At 39.6% G+C, this 18,445-nt stretch overlaps 1 protein-coding gene across 1 annotated transcript in view; it reads right to left on the bottom strand.

Annotated features, from left to right (window-relative positions):
• SMARCA2 (SWI/SNF related, matrix associated, actin dependent regulator of chromatin, subfamily a, member 2) overlaps positions 1 to 18,445 on the bottom strand; it is a 165,365-nt gene that overhangs the window by 97,875 nt on the left and 49,045 nt on the right. The window contains exons 10-15 of the mRNA XM_012652873.1: positions 11,500 to 11,553; positions 8,209 to 8,339; positions 7,926 to 7,983; positions 5,573 to 5,673; positions 3,945 to 4,092; positions 302 to 465 (exon numbers count right to left, since the gene is read on the bottom strand). Coding sequence (XP_012508327.1) covers positions 302 to 465; positions 3,945 to 4,092; positions 5,573 to 5,673; positions 7,926 to 7,983; positions 8,209 to 8,339; positions 11,500 to 11,553 — 656 coding nt within the window. The remainder of the gene's footprint in view (positions 1 to 301; positions 466 to 3,944; positions 4,093 to 5,572; positions 5,674 to 7,925; positions 7,984 to 8,208; positions 8,340 to 11,499; positions 11,554 to 18,445) is intronic.

Genomic DNA, 18,445 nt, shown 5'->3' with positions numbered 1-18,445 from the left:
CTTTCCCCTTCGTGAACCACTGAAGGAGTAATGACGAATAAGACCCACTATGCAGTGGGCAGGCCGTGTAGACTGCAACGCTAATGGCTGATAAAATCACTTGGTCCCGTGCTTATGTAGCCAATCAAAGAGGCCAGGGTGGGGTGGGGTGGGAAATTAAAACCCAAATTCAGATTACATGCTCTTAGTAATCCTACTACAGGCTACAATTCTGCCTTAAGTGAAAAACAAGGACAAGCTACTACGGGGGCACTCGACAACATACAGAATGATGAACTGCGGAATAAATGACTTTACTTACGAAAGGGGAACAATGATGAGATAGGGGCCATTGAGTCTTTTGTGCTCCATCAGATAAGTGATGAGTGCAATGGTCTGTATGGTCTTTCCTAGCCCCATTTCATCAGCTAAGATTCCGTTCAAATTGTTATTATACAGGGAAACCATCCATTCCAGGCCCTGGAGCTGAAATGAAGAGTAATTGCTTCAATTATCCAAGATCTGCACAGGTAATTAATACTAATACAACTCAAGTGAGGCTATGACTTCTTAACTCCTCAGTGCTTTATGTTGGGTTTCCCACAGTCAGAAAGTCGGGGAGGCACCAACGTGGACAGAATGTAAAATATGAGCCTGTAATCGTCCCTGCTGCCTGGCAGGTGCCGAGTGTTAATCAGATTTAGAAATGATGGGCTATAGCATACTGGTGGGATTTTAAGCAGCTTTCCTGCTCATCCTTACTTAGCATTTCACAGTATATGACATTCTAGAATTATTATAAATGAAGAAAACCCAAACCTAAAATCTCTTCCAACCACTCCAAGAACAAAAAGCCAATGTGAGGATTAAAGACAAACAAACCAGAAGCCAGATTTGGCATAGATCATTAGACATAGCCTTTTTGGTAATGAATAGACTACCCCCTAGGGCGAGATCCCCTCAGTGAGGAAGCAGAGGGACCAGGGAGCCAGGGCCACTCTGCTGGGACCACAGGAGGACATTTTTCTTCCTGGCAGAGAGAAAGTTCCCAGGCAGCACATGGAAACTTTGCAATGTGGGTGCTCCCCCAAGGCTGCACGCGCTGGAAGCTGATCGCCTGGAAACACGTTCAACATATTTTTAAAGTACAAAAGCCCTGCATCACAGAGTCAGCTTTGGATTCCCCACATTAAGTACAAAAGAAAGCCTGGTGAAGATACAAAATTGTTAAACCTCCATCCCACAACCACCAATTCCCTTCCACCATCATACCACAGACGCTGGATTTAAATGGTCAATTACATATATATATATATTATATATATTTCTGCTAAAGTCAATTTAGCTTGCTAATGATGTTATACTTAGGGAAATGTTAATATTAATTTGTTTTATGTAAGAACCAAGCAAATGATTCATTTATTTAAAATACCAAGGTCTGTAAGACACGTGCCTCCCTGCAGAAGCTTGCATTCAGAGAGGAAACAATAAACAAAGCACACATGCACATTTCCCAAGAAGTAGTTGACAGTGCCGATGTGTAAAATTTTATTGACCAGAAATTTTTCTTAGAGAGACACTACAATGGTTTGAAGAACTACTTTCATAAGCCACTTACGGTCTCTTGTACCATGTGAGACTCCAAGTCATCCCAAGGTGTTGCAGAACTACAGCAACACCAATAGATAAGCAGAGAAACAGGAAGAGCCTCCAAGAGAATGGGCAAAAGACAGAGAGGGGAAGAGGGAAAATAATTGCAAGCCACAAGGTGTAGACGGGAGAAACTGCCCACAACGTGACCACAAGACCACCAGACCTTTAGAAAACTCAACTAAATATAAGAAATATTTGGATACTTTGTGGGAGTAGTTTTTTTTAAAACAAAAATTGGTAAAGGGACTGAATTTTGCATCTGTGTTGATTCCAGGTAAGACAGAAGCAGAGACTAGACAGAGGGTACTAGAAATTCACAAAAGTTGTGGGAAGTGATTTGGACTTTCCCAGGCTGTGGGACTGGGGGGTGGGGAGGGTTGGATATTGCACCAAGCTTATGTGGCTCTCCAGGAAGCAGCAGGAAGGCCTCAGCTATGTCAAGGTTAAGTGAATATTAATGATCCAAAAGCCTGTCAAGGAGCAAGAAAAGCTTACTTGTGGACAGAAGGATCAAGGAAGGCTTTGGGCCACATTTTGAAGTGTGGTGGAAGGAATGGAAAAGACCTTAATCAGGCAGATATGTGTGGTCAGATTCTAAGAAGCAGGAACCTCATGAGGCAGAAAGCCAGACGGAGACAGTGCAAGGCAGGTCCAGGTAATCTGCAGCAGCTCAGCGAGGGGGAGAGGCAAAAAAGTCACATACGGAAGGAGGAGAAACTAGGTTTGAAAAAAGAGTGATGAAGAGTGCTTACGAAGGTGTGGGACAGGGGGAGAAAATCAATGTGGCACTAAAAGTTAGTTATGAACAATCCAACACATCTCCCATAAACAGGTACACAAAAGTTTATTAGAACGGACTCTGAATTAACATCTATGACAGGTAGGTCAAATGATGAAAAAGATGAAAACCACTCTGGACCTCATGAAAGTGGTATGGTCTTTGGAGAAAATATGACCTTATTAAGGCCAGAGTAGTGGTCCTCCCTGGAGGCCCTACGACCTTTGCAGGGGATCCACAAGGGCACAATGATCGTCATGATGCTAAGGCATGATTTGCCATTTTTACTGTGTTGACATCTGCACAGATGACATGAAAGCAATGATGGGTAAAAACTGCTGGCACTTTAGCACGAATCAAGGCAGTACTGTACTAGCAATCATTGTACTCTTCACTCCCACGCAATGGAAGCAGACATAGCACCGAGGGTTAAGAGTGGAGGGGACCTGATGCCAAAAAGTTTGAAAACCACTGGCCTAAAGCATGTACTTCCTAAAGTATATTCTAGAAGACATTAGTTTTACAGGATGTTAAGGGATGATATATAAAAACAGGGTTTGGTGCTGAAAGAAGTTTAGGAAATACAAAGTTAATGTTAGACAAGTTATTTTACTGCAGGACACTGATGTGCATCATGGATCACACACTTGTTTTTGCAGAGTCATTAGTGTACTGATGTGTGTTGTGAATTACCAAGAGGGGTCAAGGGGTCATAGTCAGGGTGACCATATGCCTAGTTGGCTTAGCACGGTCCAGGATTATGCCTATCATCAATAATAATAGCCTCCATTCACTCTCACAAGTATCCAAATTTGGAATAGTAAATGATATGATAAGCCTAGTTACAACTGATAGTATTTCCTGTATTTACTTGACCACAAAACATTTTTTCTTTTTTGAGGAACAACTCATGGAACAAATGTTCAAAGGAACACACTTCGGGAAACCCTACAGAGTGGTAGAAGGTAGAAGACAGGAATTAATTTCAATCCAGACAGGTCAAATGAAACATTTGTTATGTTTATAACCTACTTTTTAATCAATGCACAGATGCTCACAACTTTATTGTGTCTTAATACAAAAAAGCACGAATGTAGTAGACAGCTACTCCGAGGTGATTGAATTCACAGCAAAGAACTATAGCCACAACCAAAAATTTTACAGAAACACTTCATTTACTTCGAGATGAGGCATAGATGTTCCCTACATTAACAGAATGTGGCTGGGGTTTCCATTTTGAATAGATCTACAACGAAACTGTTCTAAATGTTAAGCCAGTATTTCTTAAGACAAGGTTCATTCCAAAACCACAACAGAGAAAACTGGTACGGTATGCCCTAGTAAAGATGGTAACATGGAAGTACCCTAAAAGAATTACAGGCAGGGTAGGAAGGATGTCAATATCATACATGATGTGACTAAAATGTCTCACCATCATGAAAACCTCTTCATCAGTGAATAAGCATGACATATTTCAATCAAAATTAGGTAAAAGACTACTACTTGCCAAGGAAACATAAACCACACGCATTACCTGGTAATGCTTCAGAGTCCCGTTAATGAGGAGGGCAGACTGCTTCTCCACCCTCTCGGAGATGGCGTGAGCCACGGTGTAGTAGGACTGGGAGCCCCTGGCGCTGTACTGCATGCTGTATTCATCATCCACGTCTTGCTTCGCTGTCCTGAGAAAGGGAACATGGAGAATCACACACAGACATTCGTGTGCATGTGTTATTTCATTTCATTCAAGAAATGAATCGAGAGCTAAAATAGCTGCAATAAATACAGTTTATTTATCACCCACTACATGCCTTGCAGTTAAAATATACTACCTATAATCCTCACAAAAACTAAGCATGGTACACATTATCATCATCATTCTCATTTTATGCATGTGGAGAACTTGAGGTTCAGAAAGGTTACTTCTTAGCTGGGCATGCTGGCACATGCCTGTAGTCCCAGGTACTTGGGAGGCTGAGGCAGGAGGATCGCTTGAGCCCAAGAGTTTGAGGTTGCTATGAGCTAGGCAGATGCCACGGCACTCACTCTAGCCCGGGCAACAGAGTGAGACTCTGTCTCGAAAAAAAAAAAAATTCGAGACCAGAGAGGTTACTTCATTTGTTTAGGTCACATAAAATGTAGTGAAAACAGGATTTGAAAGCAGGTCCCTTTGAACTCAAAAGACCAATAAGAGTCTGAACCCTACACCTGCAGATTAACACTTTGCCACTGAAGCTGTCCTAGTCTGCTAGGATACGAAGGTGAATTCTATTCACTGAGCACTGGCTAAAGTTTGAATGACAGGTGGGAGACAGCAGCAAAGGGGTAGGAAAGAGGAAAGGTAGGCTTCTATCTTCTATGCCGTGTTCACAAGCTATTATTTGCTCGTACAGGTAACGAAGAGCCATCGAGGGGTTCTTAAAACCTTCAGTGAAGGAGCTTGGCAGACTGGTAAAATGAAGGTTCCTAAAGTGGGGCACAGAGCTATGGGCTAAAAGGGGAAAATTTAAGAATGTTTATTTCTGGTTTTTAAAAAAATCTCATCTTTTCAAATGTGCTCTTTTGCATATTGTTTCGCAACAGTTTTCTTTTAATAGCAGAGCTATCCAAGCAGAGAAGTAAGCAAGCTGCCGATACAGGGGGCCCACGGAACGGATGAGACGCTGAGCGGGGCACTGAGCGGGAAGGGTGGGGAGGGTTCAGGGACCGGCTGGGGGCTGGTGGCTGACTTGGCTATGGCAGAGGACTGGTTTCTGGGCGAGTACGGATGCCATTAAGGGAGACAGGAAAGGCAGCGAAGCAGCCAGTTAGGGAGGTAGGTTTGATTAGTCCAATCTGGGATGAGAGTGCAGAGGACACGTGTGAATGAAGCCCAGAAATGAGCCTGAGCTGAAGTTGCGGGTTCAGGAGGGAAAAGAAGAAGGGAAGGAGGGAATGTGGGAAGGAGGGAGGAATGAAAGAAGGGAGGAAGGGATGAAGGAGGGAAGAAAGGAAGAAAGATAGATGAGAGCTGAGTGGGGACCTCTGACTGCACAGCTTCAAGCAGAGTGTGAGCATGAAGTTAGCTCTCTTCCTTAAGCCCAATTTTCTAAATGGCAACTTATAAAGCATCATCCTCATGCAATGCATCTCCAAGGGAAAAAAACTCTGAGAGATACATACTCGATGATCTGCTTAGCATCCTTCTCAGAAACTTCTTCGCTATTTGGATCCAGAAGTATTTTCTCTTCAGTCTCCTGCCTGCTGGACTCTTCCTCCTCATCCTGGGGAAAGAACAAAGACAGGGAGAAAATTGCATTTTAGCAAGGGATTCTCTAGGAGGCATTTTCTGAAAAGAGATGAAATAGTATTCCACTTCGAAAAACAAAAAAGTACATAAAACCAAGGGAGGAAATAAATTTAGCATCTCCTTAAGCCAGGCAATACACCATCCCCCTGCTATTTAAATTACTGAGTCAGAGAAGGAAAGGAGCCCTCTGGGCATCCCCTAGAACCCTTGCTCCCAAGAATACGTAAGTAAACACCATGCCAGAAAGATGGATATTTATCATTATTTGGTTATCAAAGAGCCCTGTAGACCATATCTGCCTCATTTACTTAGTAGCATTAGATATTCCTCTCTCCAAAGCCAGACTTTAGAGATCTAGTATCCTCCTCCTCATACACGTGTGCTCCCAGGTAGACTTTGAGGGCCCCATATCTGTCCTCTGTAGAGACGTGAAGCTCGTAGGCACACTGCTTTCTGTGGCTGATTCGTGTCGCACATTTCTGAGCTCTGAGATTTAAACTGTCCATACCTTGGCACAGGATTCCACACCTCCCACCCCTGGACTACATACCACACTCAGCCGGCCAGTTTGAAAGCATCACTACGTACTGATTTACATCCACCGCTAAGCTGGTGCTGAAGGTTAAGTGTTTCTAGATCATCCAGCAGAATTTCCTTTAAAAGCAGGTTTAAGGAGAATCATGCTTTTCCATAATTCTTGAATGAAAAAGTATGAACTGACACGTTATCAGTGCTTACATTCATCCTGTGCTAACAGATCATTTAAAAGCAGGGAGTAAGCTGAGGACTCGGCACAACCTCACTTTCCAGGTGAGGAAATGAAGCTCTGAGAGGGGATGTGACTCTCCACAGTCACGCGGGCTTGCTTGTGGCAGGCCCGAGACGAGTTCCCGAGTCTCCTGTCTCCCAGGTCAGAGTTCGTTTGCTTCCCAGCTATCTAGGGCTGTTGGTGCTTGTTGGTGTCTCAGGGTGGCACCCGCTGGTCAGGCAGCCTACTTCACCTTCTCTCTGTCCCTCTCAGCCTCTCTTACTCACAGAGAAGTTTCTTCCAATGGATCATTTATGGGCATACTCATCCAAGTAAACAAGATACATTTTAAAATTGATTTTCCAACCTTTAAATATCTCAGAGATAGAGTAGCTGGGGGAAAAAAAAAAGCATGGCACAGAAAGTATTTGCTCTTTAATGGTTATGCTTTTTTTAATGTTACTCTTATTATTTTTCTTCTTTACAAAAGCAGGAAGTGCTCGTGGTAGATTAATGTAGAAAACACGGATCCACGAAATATCAGGAAAATAGCCATTGTCTTAAGATCCTGGTAAGGCTGCTTTATCCAGCCCTTGGCCCCTGTGCCATGGCATTCTTCGGACTAAGATTCTCCTACACTGGAAATCATCAGATTTAATGACTACATATTAACAATGCTCTAATAAAGGAGACCAAATCTTCCAACTCTTCTATTTGTAATTATTACATACTTCATAGTTTATCTAACAAATATCTTCATTGTTTCCTAATTTCTATTAAATGTATGCAAAATTCCCATTTTAGGTGCTAGATATATTAAGTATTCCTTCTAAGAGACTGAGAAATGTGATTCTCTTTGGGTTACAAGTATATCTAAGGAATTCGAAAGAGAATCACATTTAGAGAGAAATCAGAAGGATCAATAAACTCATTAAACCAAGCTCATGTTGCCCTTTTCATCTAAGTTCCCAGACTTTCAACGTCAACTAAACTCTAAGGCGTAAAGGACTTCAGAAATTTTTAGGCAGCTAACTCTCAGTGTGAACCACTTGGAGGCATGGGATTGCCTTTCCCAAAGCAATAAGTAATCCATCCTCAATTTTCCCCGAAAGACCATTTCACCATCTCCAAGTTAATGCCAGCTTCTCATTTCTTGGTTCCAAATGAATTTAGAACTCGCCAAGCTTCCCCATCAGCCAGGAGCCCCCAGGAGATCACTGTACCAGGAGGCATGCCTCATCAAAGCTTCTGCAAATAAATCCTTAGCCACACTTGTCACCCAAAAGCCAACCCTGGAGTAAGAAGTGACAGATGAACACAGTGGCTGGGCCTACGTTCAGGGGCCTACGTTCTTTCTCTACCAACTTTCTTCCTTCCTTTTTTTAAAATTTTCTTAATTATTTCCTATTTTTGGCTATGTCTGTGGAATCTCTACCAACTTTCAAATCAATAAACCCCAAACAGAGATACATACATACCTCCTCCTCATAATCAGAATCACTCTCTTCACTGTCGGATCTAGGAGCAACTTCATAACTAAGGAAAAGGAATTGGGAAGAGAAGGGGGCTTAGTTCTTTAAATTATAAGACAATACAGATGCACATGACTTAACGAGCGTGTTCTATGTACAAATGACAAATGCAAATAACAACTTCAACCATGTCAGCAAAGACCATGTTGTTTTAGTTTTAAGCTTTTACAAGAACAACCAAAATTTAAAAAGCCAAAAGAACACCACTAATGCTACTTTCATGCCATACCCAGGATTCATCTCCAGCCAGGCATCCAGCTGGCTTGCTTTGGGTGCTTCTGGTCCAAATAGGACCTTGCCGGTTTCCGTGTGAGTCACTTTGACAGGGAGGTCGCTCATCTGACTGCTCTCATCTATCGGCTAGAAAGGAGGGAAAAAAAAAAATCACATCACCGCTTGATGTTAAGACATTCTCCTAGCTGTGTGCTGGATGTTTCTCAGCCTTTTGGCTGCCCAGTATCTGAAACCTTTCTCTGTGTTTGGAAATTTCACTACCTAACGAGTCTTGGTAGGAGGTGAGAGGCCACTTCCCTCGAATGAAACTGAAAACGCCGCCTTCCAAAAAGCTAAGGCACGGGCAAAATCCTTAGCTCCACCAACTGGATGCATCACCAAGGCCCTGAGTTAGAAGCCAGAAGTTCAAGGGGCTGAGGACAAACAGTCACACTGGTGGAAGGGCAGGCCACAGTGGCAACAGCAACGATGCCAGAGAAGTGATATTGGCCGTACCAAGCTCCTGCCTACTCCCAGCAGCAGCCATGTGCTCACTGGACCAGTTACACAGTATAACATTGGGTAGAGTGCTGAGTCAGGTTCTCCAGTAATCCCAGATATCTGATGAGTTATCTAACATCCTATTAATAAATCCCCTTTTTATTTAAAACAGGCAGAGTTGACTTTTGGTAATTTGCAACTAACAACCCCCCAATCCCTCAACTAATATTTCCCAGATAACAACTATTACAAAGTTATAGTTTCAGAGAGAATGAAAAAAGAAAAAGGTATTGTAACCCATGTCATCTCATTAGTGGCTGGTTTGGCTTCAGAACCAGTGTCTTTTATCTGAAATCAAACCACTAGGTATCTAACCCAACCACTGGAACCTGTGATAAAGAGTATGATAAAGAAAAGAGCTCTACTTCTCTGGAATCTGAAGAATCGACCAAGATTGAGCTAAAGTTCACTATTAAACTCTATGAAAATGGCTTGCTCAGAAAACTAAAAGAATACCTGAAATTGCAGAGGTTGTGTTTAACCTACTTCAGAGAACAAATTGTCTTAAAAGGCCTGAAAATGGAGCGATCCTATGCAAATGAATGCTACTGATTATAGGGTAATCCTATATTTCTATAAGCAGATCCCCAGGGAAAACATTTGTTTGGAAATCCTTGATTTATGAGTGGTTCAAGTTATCTATCTCCTGAAAAGTAATGAAATGAATGTCTGGATAATTCATTAATTCCAAAATTTTTCCTAAATTACTTTTTTTTCTTTTTGGAGACAGGGTCTCACTCTGTTGCCCAGGCTAGAGTGCAGTAGCATCATCATAGCTCACTGCAACCTCAAACTTCTGGGCTCAAGTGATTCTCCTGCCTCAGCCTCCCAAGTAGCTGGGACTACAGGTGTGTACCATCACACCCGGCTAATTTTTTCTGTTTTTTGTAGAGATGGAGTCTTACTCTTGCTCAGGCTGGTCTCAAACTTCTGGCCTCCAGCAATCCTCCGACCCTCGGTCTCCCAAAGTGCTAGGATTATAGGCATGAGCCACCTCGCCTGGCCCCTAAATTACTTTTAATTGAAGGTAAGCAGAAATGATAGGGGAAAAAAAGTATGTTGTAGGTTATCTTCTATTATCTTGTAGGAAATGACCAAAAACTGCCCCCCAAAACATAAACCCAATGGTTCTTTCCCTCTACTTCCTCAACAAAACACTGTCAGAATAAGAAACAATATATTAGTGATTATCCCCAAAAATAACCTTAAAAAAAGAAAAGGCTTATTTCAGACTGTCTTTTTTTTCTTTTGTGTATGTTAAAGCAATGGTTTCCAACACCATTACTTTCATGCCAACACGATGCTTCTTCCTCATTAATGTAAAAGGTCATCTATACACTCATGAGATAAAAAAGGGAAATCTACCATTTGCTATCAGTTCCTTTGGAAAACTCATATTCTGTTATCTTGAGCCATTATAACACAGCTTGTTTTATTGCTAATGTCATGCCTCAAAGAAAACTGGAAATCACCGTGGCTGGAATTAGAACCTTGGCAAAATCACTGAATGAGCACAGAAGAGTGTAATAAGAACATTATTTCAAAACAAACTGAGCAAAGGTCCACTTTGCAAACCTAAGCAAACAGAACACATGCGTTAAGATTAAAAGAAAAAAAAAAAAACGTGCATGTAACAGGCTCAAGATCAGTAGCTAATTTTCCCGAGAGATAACAGGAGATAAGAACACCATTACACTAACATGTTAAATCCCTCCCTGCCTGCTTGTTAATTACAGGCCCTATGTGAGGCATGCTTAGGTAAGGCTCGGCTTTTGCAAATTAGAGTTGTTTCTAAGTGCTCTAATATATAGTATTCTTCCCCCATAACAGCCCGCTGAGAGTTTCTTACACATTAGATATTTATCCTGATCCTTTCTTTCCTTCTGATGGATTATAGTGGTTAAGCAACATTTACTGTTCAAGAGGCTTCTATTCTGCATGGAACAGTGGTGAAACCTTTTTTCAGCATCTAGGCTAAGTTCACAATACGACTCACGTGCACAATGATTCTAGAATGAGAAGAGGCAACACCCCACCCATCCCAACCCGCCAAGCACGTTTCTCAGCATCTGTGAGAGAAGAAGGCGGTTTGAAACAAACCTCCTTCCTGAGCTGCTCTGGGGGTGTCTCTCCTATTGTGAACCACGGGCATAGAGCCTTGAGTTTTTCAGAAAAAAAAAATCCAATAAATAAATAATTGTATCCTCGTAATTCAAGAGAATATTGGAAATGGTAGGAAACAAAATCTAGGACTAGACTGATGAATATACACATAGAAGCTACGTTGTAAGCCTATAGAAAATGTCAACAAAATAAGTTAACCACATATGTGAATTGTTTGGTTTATGCATTTTTATAATTGCAAATTAGTAATAAAGTACGGAAACTGGGTCATATTTTATGCTTCTGCATCATTTTCTGGGCAAATATAATTATAGAATCATTTAAGATTATTATACATTCTATGTATTCATAAATATGTGCTTACATGTGTGCAGAAAATTCTGGAATGGTACACAAAAAATTGAATATCAGTTGATTGGTAGTCTGAGATGGAAGTAGATTATTTTTCACTATATCCCTTCTATATTATTCTAATTTTCTCCTATGCTAATGTACTACTATTTTTAATTAAAAATAAATAGCTGAGTAAAAATAAAATTAGTATACACAAAGAATGGTGCTGCAAGGTATGGCAGAGATGCCATTCAGCAGAACACAGCAGAAATGGAAGAAAACCCCTCACCTCTCCATCTGGTCCCAGGGCAGACTCTCCACCTTCTGCATTCTCTTCAGCCTTCTGCAAAACAACAATATCAAATGTTATGTGTCCACCAAGAAAATGAGTGCAGGACTTCATGGTACTCTGGTTTGTGACAGAATTTCCTCGCTACCCATCATCATCTAACACAGCCTAAGTGTTAATGCCTTTTATTTTTACTTCTCTTCACTATCTGAGACAAAGAGTGTATTTTATTAGCAACTTGCAGAAAGTCATTTAAAGCCGGATATGATCCGGGGCCAGCACACTAGAGATTTGTGGATTGTGTCTTCAGGGACCCAAAGAGCTTAAGACATGGCAGCATCAAGACGGCGGTCAGAATCTGAAATGTTCTTCTCGTGTTTGGCAGTGTGAAGACAAATCCTGACATAATTAGCTCAACTTTCCTATTCCCCAAGCAAGTTTTCATCAGCAATGAAGAATAACATTCTAAAAACGTCCATCAGAAATAAGCTCTGAACTGCTCCTGGATCATAAAAATATAAAATAATACAAAACTCTGAGTTCCCTGGATGTTTTTCACTCTATCTAATTGGCTTTCATAATATATAGCATTTCCATTGTGTGTAAAATTTGATGCAGAAACTGTAATCTCATGAAAAATTCTGTGATCTACCATTTCTTAAATTTTCCAATATCTTAGTACATTAGCCTCTATGTGCCTCAAAGACAACCTAAGTGAAAAGCTGAGATTATGTCATCTTTTGTACTCAAGAGTTTCACCTGTAATATACACAAAATAGTCTAAAATTTCTTCCATTTATGACAACCGCTCTGGCAAGTGAAACCTTTAATATCACTTTTACAGAATCTTTATAAAGTTATTGCTGGAAAGCTATACTACTTCTGTGTAGTACAACAAGAAAAAAACTACTATAGTCATTTCCTTCCTCAAGATATTTAAGAAAATGAGCTTTCCTCCCTTGGGCTCTTTAGTTAATTAAAGATATATATAATGATAAGGAATCAATATTAACTCAACTTTGTTTACTTAAGACATTGATTCTAAAATACATTTTTGCCTTTCATGAAAATAACTCAATAATCTCTTGACAAAACAACTTTCATGAAAACATTTAACATTAAAAATCTAGCTTGTGATCCATACTGAAGAAAAGTAATTCCATAAATGTTTGAAATTTTTGAAGTTTTTTTATTAATGTATAAAATACATGTATGTATGTATCTATATATGTATAGTATGCCAAAGCCCTAGGCATAAATGTGTGTAAGTGTGTGTATGTACACCAAAGCACAAAGCATAAAAAATGTAGCTTTTACCAATAAGTAGGAAATGAAATACTCCCTTTATGATTTTCCAAGAATTTAATTTTCTGTTTCTGCCATCATAAAGCGAAAATATTTACGAGCTCAAAAGGACCAACTAGCTTCAAAGAGCATCAGGCCCTGTATCTAGGCTAGGGACACAGGACAATGGCAGAAGCCCTCAGTTCAGAAAAGAAACCATCCCTGCTACCAGTCACTGAAGGTTCCATTCTTGGAATCTCAGGCACTATACTCAAGGGACTGTTTTAATTAATGGGAGAAAGTCAATTAATCCCACCATTCTTTCCATACAAACTAGAAATAAGCTACAAATTTGGCCACAAAGAAAATCAAATAAGACAATGAATAAGCCAATTTCAAATATCTAGCAAGTGGAATTGGATCACCATTTGAATGAATAGTACATTAAAAAGCTTGAAGCATCATACATTAATAGAATCAAAACTATTGTAAAGGATACTCTCCTCTGAATATACTATTGACTAGCTAGATTGTTATCTAAAAACTGCCTTATATTTAGGCCCTTCCATTATTTAAAATCCCCTAAACTATTTTTAAAAATTCCATTAGGTATCAAATTTGAGAGGCAAAGTAATATTAGATTTAAGATGCTTGGTTCTGGAATTAGACCACCTGAGTTTGAATCCCAGCTCTGTGACTAAGTGCAAGAGACCTTAGCTGTATGATCTTGAGCAAATCTTCTCTTCGTGTCCTGGTTCCCTCTTGTATAAAACAGGGACGGCAGCAGTATCTGAGTTACAGGGCTGCTGCAAGACTGGATCACGATCTCAATACATACAATCCAAAGCTGCAGATATACATGCTGTGCATCAATCTCCACGATGTACAGGAGTCAATGATAGTCCAAGGACTATTCTTTTATGTCTACAATTAAGACTGGCTATAGCATAGCCTGAAAACTGCTTTATAAGGCTACGAGGTCAGGGATTTCTGTTTGTTTTGTTCACTGATGCATTTCCACACCTACGGGGGTAACTGGCACTTAAAAAGCACTAATAAATACTTGGTGAATGGAGGAATGAATGAAAGCACCAATAACAATACCTTTCACTTAGCATACATTCACTATTATTATTGTAATTAGGTGCCAATATATTTGCAAGTCATAAAATAGTTAAGAACACACACACACAATTTGCCATTGAACTGGCGCTCTGAGACTTCTTTTTTTTTATTTTTTATTTCAGCATATTATGGGGGTACAGATGTTTAGGTTACATGTGTTGCCCTTGGTTGCCCCCCACCAAGTCCGTGTTTCAAATATGTCCATCCTTCGGGTAGTGCGCATTGCACTCCTTGTGTATACAAATACCCGTCCCCTCCTCCTCCTCCCCCCTTCCCCAACATCCAATAGATGTTGTTCTGATATGTGCATTTATGTGTTGATTAGTTAATACCAATTTGATGGTGAGTACAAATGGATCCCGTTCTTCTGCTCTTGTGGTGCCCCACTTTGGATAATGGGCTTAAGTTTAATCCAGGAAAGTGTAAGTGGTGCTAGATCACTGTCATTTCTTATGATTGAGTAATATTCCATTGTAAACATATACCAAATTTTGATAATCCACTCATGGATTGACGGGCACTTGGGTTGTTTCCACGTTCTTGCAATAGTGAATTGTGCTGCCATAAACATTCGTGGTGCTCTGAGACTTCTGCATACCCTGTGCTTAGATGCAATTCTGCTGTTATTCTAAGAGGTGGAAGCCAGGTGGCAGTCTACTGTATGGCCAAGAGATGTCAATTTCTCCCACCATGCTTTGGATTCTTTCAGTTTGGTGACATATCTGGTTGGCATGCTTTCATAAATCCATGGTCTCACATCAAACTGATACTATATCTCAAAACAAAACAAAAAAGAAAAACTAACCAAAAAAGTCCCCTTTTTGGTTCAAAATTAACATCCAAGAGACTGTGATCAGTGCTACCGTTTGAGCTAACTTTGGACAGTCTCTGAGCACCTGGTGAAATGGCCTAGTGCAAACGCAGCAGCTGCTACAGCATCTCCCACACCTGAGGAATTTTCACAGTTATCTGTGCCATGTATTTACAAACCCATGCTGTCAATATTACTGGCTGATGCCTGAGCTTATTTCCATTGATTAAAACCAAACCAAACCAAACCAAACCAAACCAAAACACTACAATTCATTCATTCATCAGAACCGAAGAAACGTTGTACTCACTTCTTCCTACAAGCAAAAAAGTTTAAAACTAATTATGCTTATGCAGGGAGGGAGCAGTATAATTAACCTAACCATGTAAGGGGACATGATATAAATTATTCATAATTAAAGATTACTCATCACTAAAAATTACTCAAACTAAAGACAATCTGGGTTCCCATTTTCTAAGGCCAATGTCAATTCATGTCCTCCGTTTAGGAACGTTCACAAAAAAAGCCATGTGGGTGGCTACCCACCTTCTTTGCAAAAGGTATGTAAAATAATCAACAACAGGGCTGAGGAGGGAAGGAATTCCCTAAATATGAAAATCTCACATAAGCTGAACTCAAGAAAATAGACTTCCATGGGGCACTTTATTTAGATTACCACAACACAGGCTATAAACAGCCTCATTTTGTAAAGAAACAGTTTTATATCAACTATTTTACAATCTATATTATAAAGTGAATGCACTTTATCCCCCAGCGGGTGTTGTTATAATATGCTGAGACAACATTCAAATGTGCTGGCATCTGAAGGACTCATTCTGCTTCACTGGAAACCTGAGCTTTCAGAAACCACTTGGGTTATTTTTATTGTCATTTAAGTGGACCTTTGAGCATTAAGATAGGTGATCGGGCAATAAAAAATGCCCAGGAATATCATATTAACAGACATTTGCACATTACTTGGGATGTTTCTTCCAGAAAAAAACCAATTGGAACATTTTGATTCAAGTAACTGGTCAATCCAGTTAAACAGGACTTTGATCCAAACTTCTGGTTTCACTCATTTTGACACTGAACTAATCAAACAAATCTAATCATTGTGGCATTGTGTTCACCTAGCCTTAAATAGTCCCTACACTCAAATGTGTAGAATTACATTAGAATCTTTCTTTTACCTATGAAAATTTTGGGGGAGAAAGCTGCGATAAACTAACTATATAATCTTTGGGGAAAACAGAGATGAAAAAATTGAGAAGAATCAGAGGGCAACTTGAATTTAAAACAAATGTCTCAACAACATTACTATTTTGTATTTGATATTCTTTTCTATTTGATACTCTTTTCACCGAAAATTATGCCCACACACTTTTCTGATTTTTTTTTTCATATCTAATTTTTTTTTTTTTTTTTGAGACAGAATCTCGCTCTGTCGCCAGAACTAGAGGGCAGTGGCATCATCATAGCTCACTGCAAACTCAAAACTCCTGGGCTCATGCAATCCTCCTGCCTCAGCCTCCCAAGTAGCTGGGACTACAGGTGCACCACCATGCCCGGCTAATTTTTTCTATTTTTAGTAGAGACGGAGTCTAGCTCTTGCTCTGGCTGGTCTTGAACTCCTGGTCTCAAGTGAGCCTCCAGCCTCAGCTTCCCAAAGTGCTAGGATTACAGGCATGAGCCACCACACCAGGCCTGATATCTAATATCTAAAAAAGATAAAAATACATTTCTTACAATTATATCATCAATACAGCATGCCAAGAAAGCTCCCCCTCCAAAAATCACAGTCCTGATATTTACTTATAATAGTGGTTGACATGAGAGGGAGACAAAGAAAGAGAGAGAATAAAGTAACTTTTAGAAAGAAAAACACCACAATGAAAAAGATACCTGGCCTAGTGTTGTCCCATAGATTCTGAGGATGTGCCCGTTGGTATCAAGCGTTTCCAAGAAACGTCACAAATAAATAATAAGAGCATAGTTCTACTGCTATATCCCATTGAAAGATGTGGAAAGGAGAATTAAATATTTATTTTTGGCTGAGGTCAACAGCTCTGGAAGCTGAACCCCTGAAAAGGCTAGGCTTCTAAGAAGTAGGCGGGATGCCCTGGCATGAGCTCCTAACCACAGCTTAAGGAAAAACACACCCTAAAGCACTATGAGAAATGCCTTACTGTCATCAGAAACCTTTGTAAATTAGAGGCCATGTAATTAGAAAATTCTCTTTGTAGGAACTGGAGGAGCGGGATGGTAATAAACAGTTCACCAAAAATAATAAATTCTCATTTTTCCTCTGTATGCCTCAATAGTCAAAGAATCTGTCATTGTCCTAAAAGACATCTTACCCACTAATATCCAATTGATTCCCAACTAGAAAAAAATAATGGCCATTCATTGATTCAACATCACATAACATATGCAGTAAAGGTTTAAAAAAAATTATTTTCAAAAAAACTTAACCACAATACAACAATCATGATTCTACTTTTATATCACAGAATTATTTGATAAAATAACTAATATTTACTGAGCACTTACTATGTACCAGGGAGTGTTTTAAATGCTTGTAACCCTCACAACAAATCTATGGGGTAGATGATGGTCCTAACACATTCTTACAGATCAAGAGACTGAAGCAAAATGTAATAGATCTTTTAATGAAATAGCTCACAAGGGAATAACAGCAAATTGGCACATGTGTTCTTGCGCTGTTATGAATTTAAAAGTCTACATGCTAACGTGATTTGGACAGTGGTCCAATTTACTACTTTAGCCATGTTCAATCCCATTTATATGTACTCTGGTGGCTTTATGCAGCTCTGTCCCTTTTTTATCCTGCAGTCACGCTGTAGGTGTTAGAGAACAACCATGGCAGAGAACAGAGACCTGAAGGTCATGCTAAACGCACATAATAGCACACTCACTCTGTAACACTGCAGAAACTGGTTTAATATAATTAGATATTTCAATACTTTAAAAATTATTCCTTCTCTGATGCTAAAGTAGATACATATGGTTTACTTCTTTTTCTTTCATTTCAAGGGCATTAATAGAAGATCAGGTTGAGAATGAGAAGTTTCAAAATATTTATAAATGTAATACTTCATAGAAGAAAAAATTAAACAAGGTCATGACAAGTTAAAGGAAACCTACCCCATTATTCACTAACAACAAGTGAACACAATAAACTCCCCACGGAAGACAGAGGCCTTCTCTGTTATGCTGGGGAATTAAAAAAAAAACTATAATACTAGTTTAACACTAACAGGAAAAGGTAATCCTTTTCCAATTAAATTACAAGGTCAATCATTTTCTTTAATAGAACGGTCCTTAGAGCTATCTATATCTTAGTTATCCTTCAAGTGTTGCTACCAGGTCAATGCTATTAACTCTCTGCATAAAAAAGGGTTTTCTGAAAACAAAGGTTTACTGATACCTTAGTTAATTTTAAAAAATAGATACAGCATGATGTTTAATAAATGGGAAAATGCTGAAAGGGACAGCACAGAATTTTTAAGCTTATTGACACAGAAGTTTTCCTCCACCACAGAGAAGCTGGAACAAGCAACTCTCAATCATTCACTCTAATGGAGGGAAGAAGAACTACAGATGATCCAACATGTCAAATAATCAGCTTTGAAAGCATCCTTTTCCTTTGTACTTGAATAAAGGTGCATCTGGAACTGGGTAATTCACTTTAAACTAAGTCTT

The sequence above is a fragment of the Propithecus coquereli genome, unplaced genomic scaffold (assembly GCF_000956105.1).
Source record: "Propithecus coquereli isolate 6110/MARCELLA unplaced genomic scaffold, Pcoq_1.0 Scaffold403, whole genome shotgun sequence".
In the NCBI taxonomy this organism is placed as follows: domain Eukaryota; kingdom Metazoa; phylum Chordata; class Mammalia; order Primates; family Indriidae; genus Propithecus; species Propithecus coquereli.
Note: the sequence above shows the minus strand (reverse complement) of the source record. Positions and strands in the feature narration are given on the sequence as shown.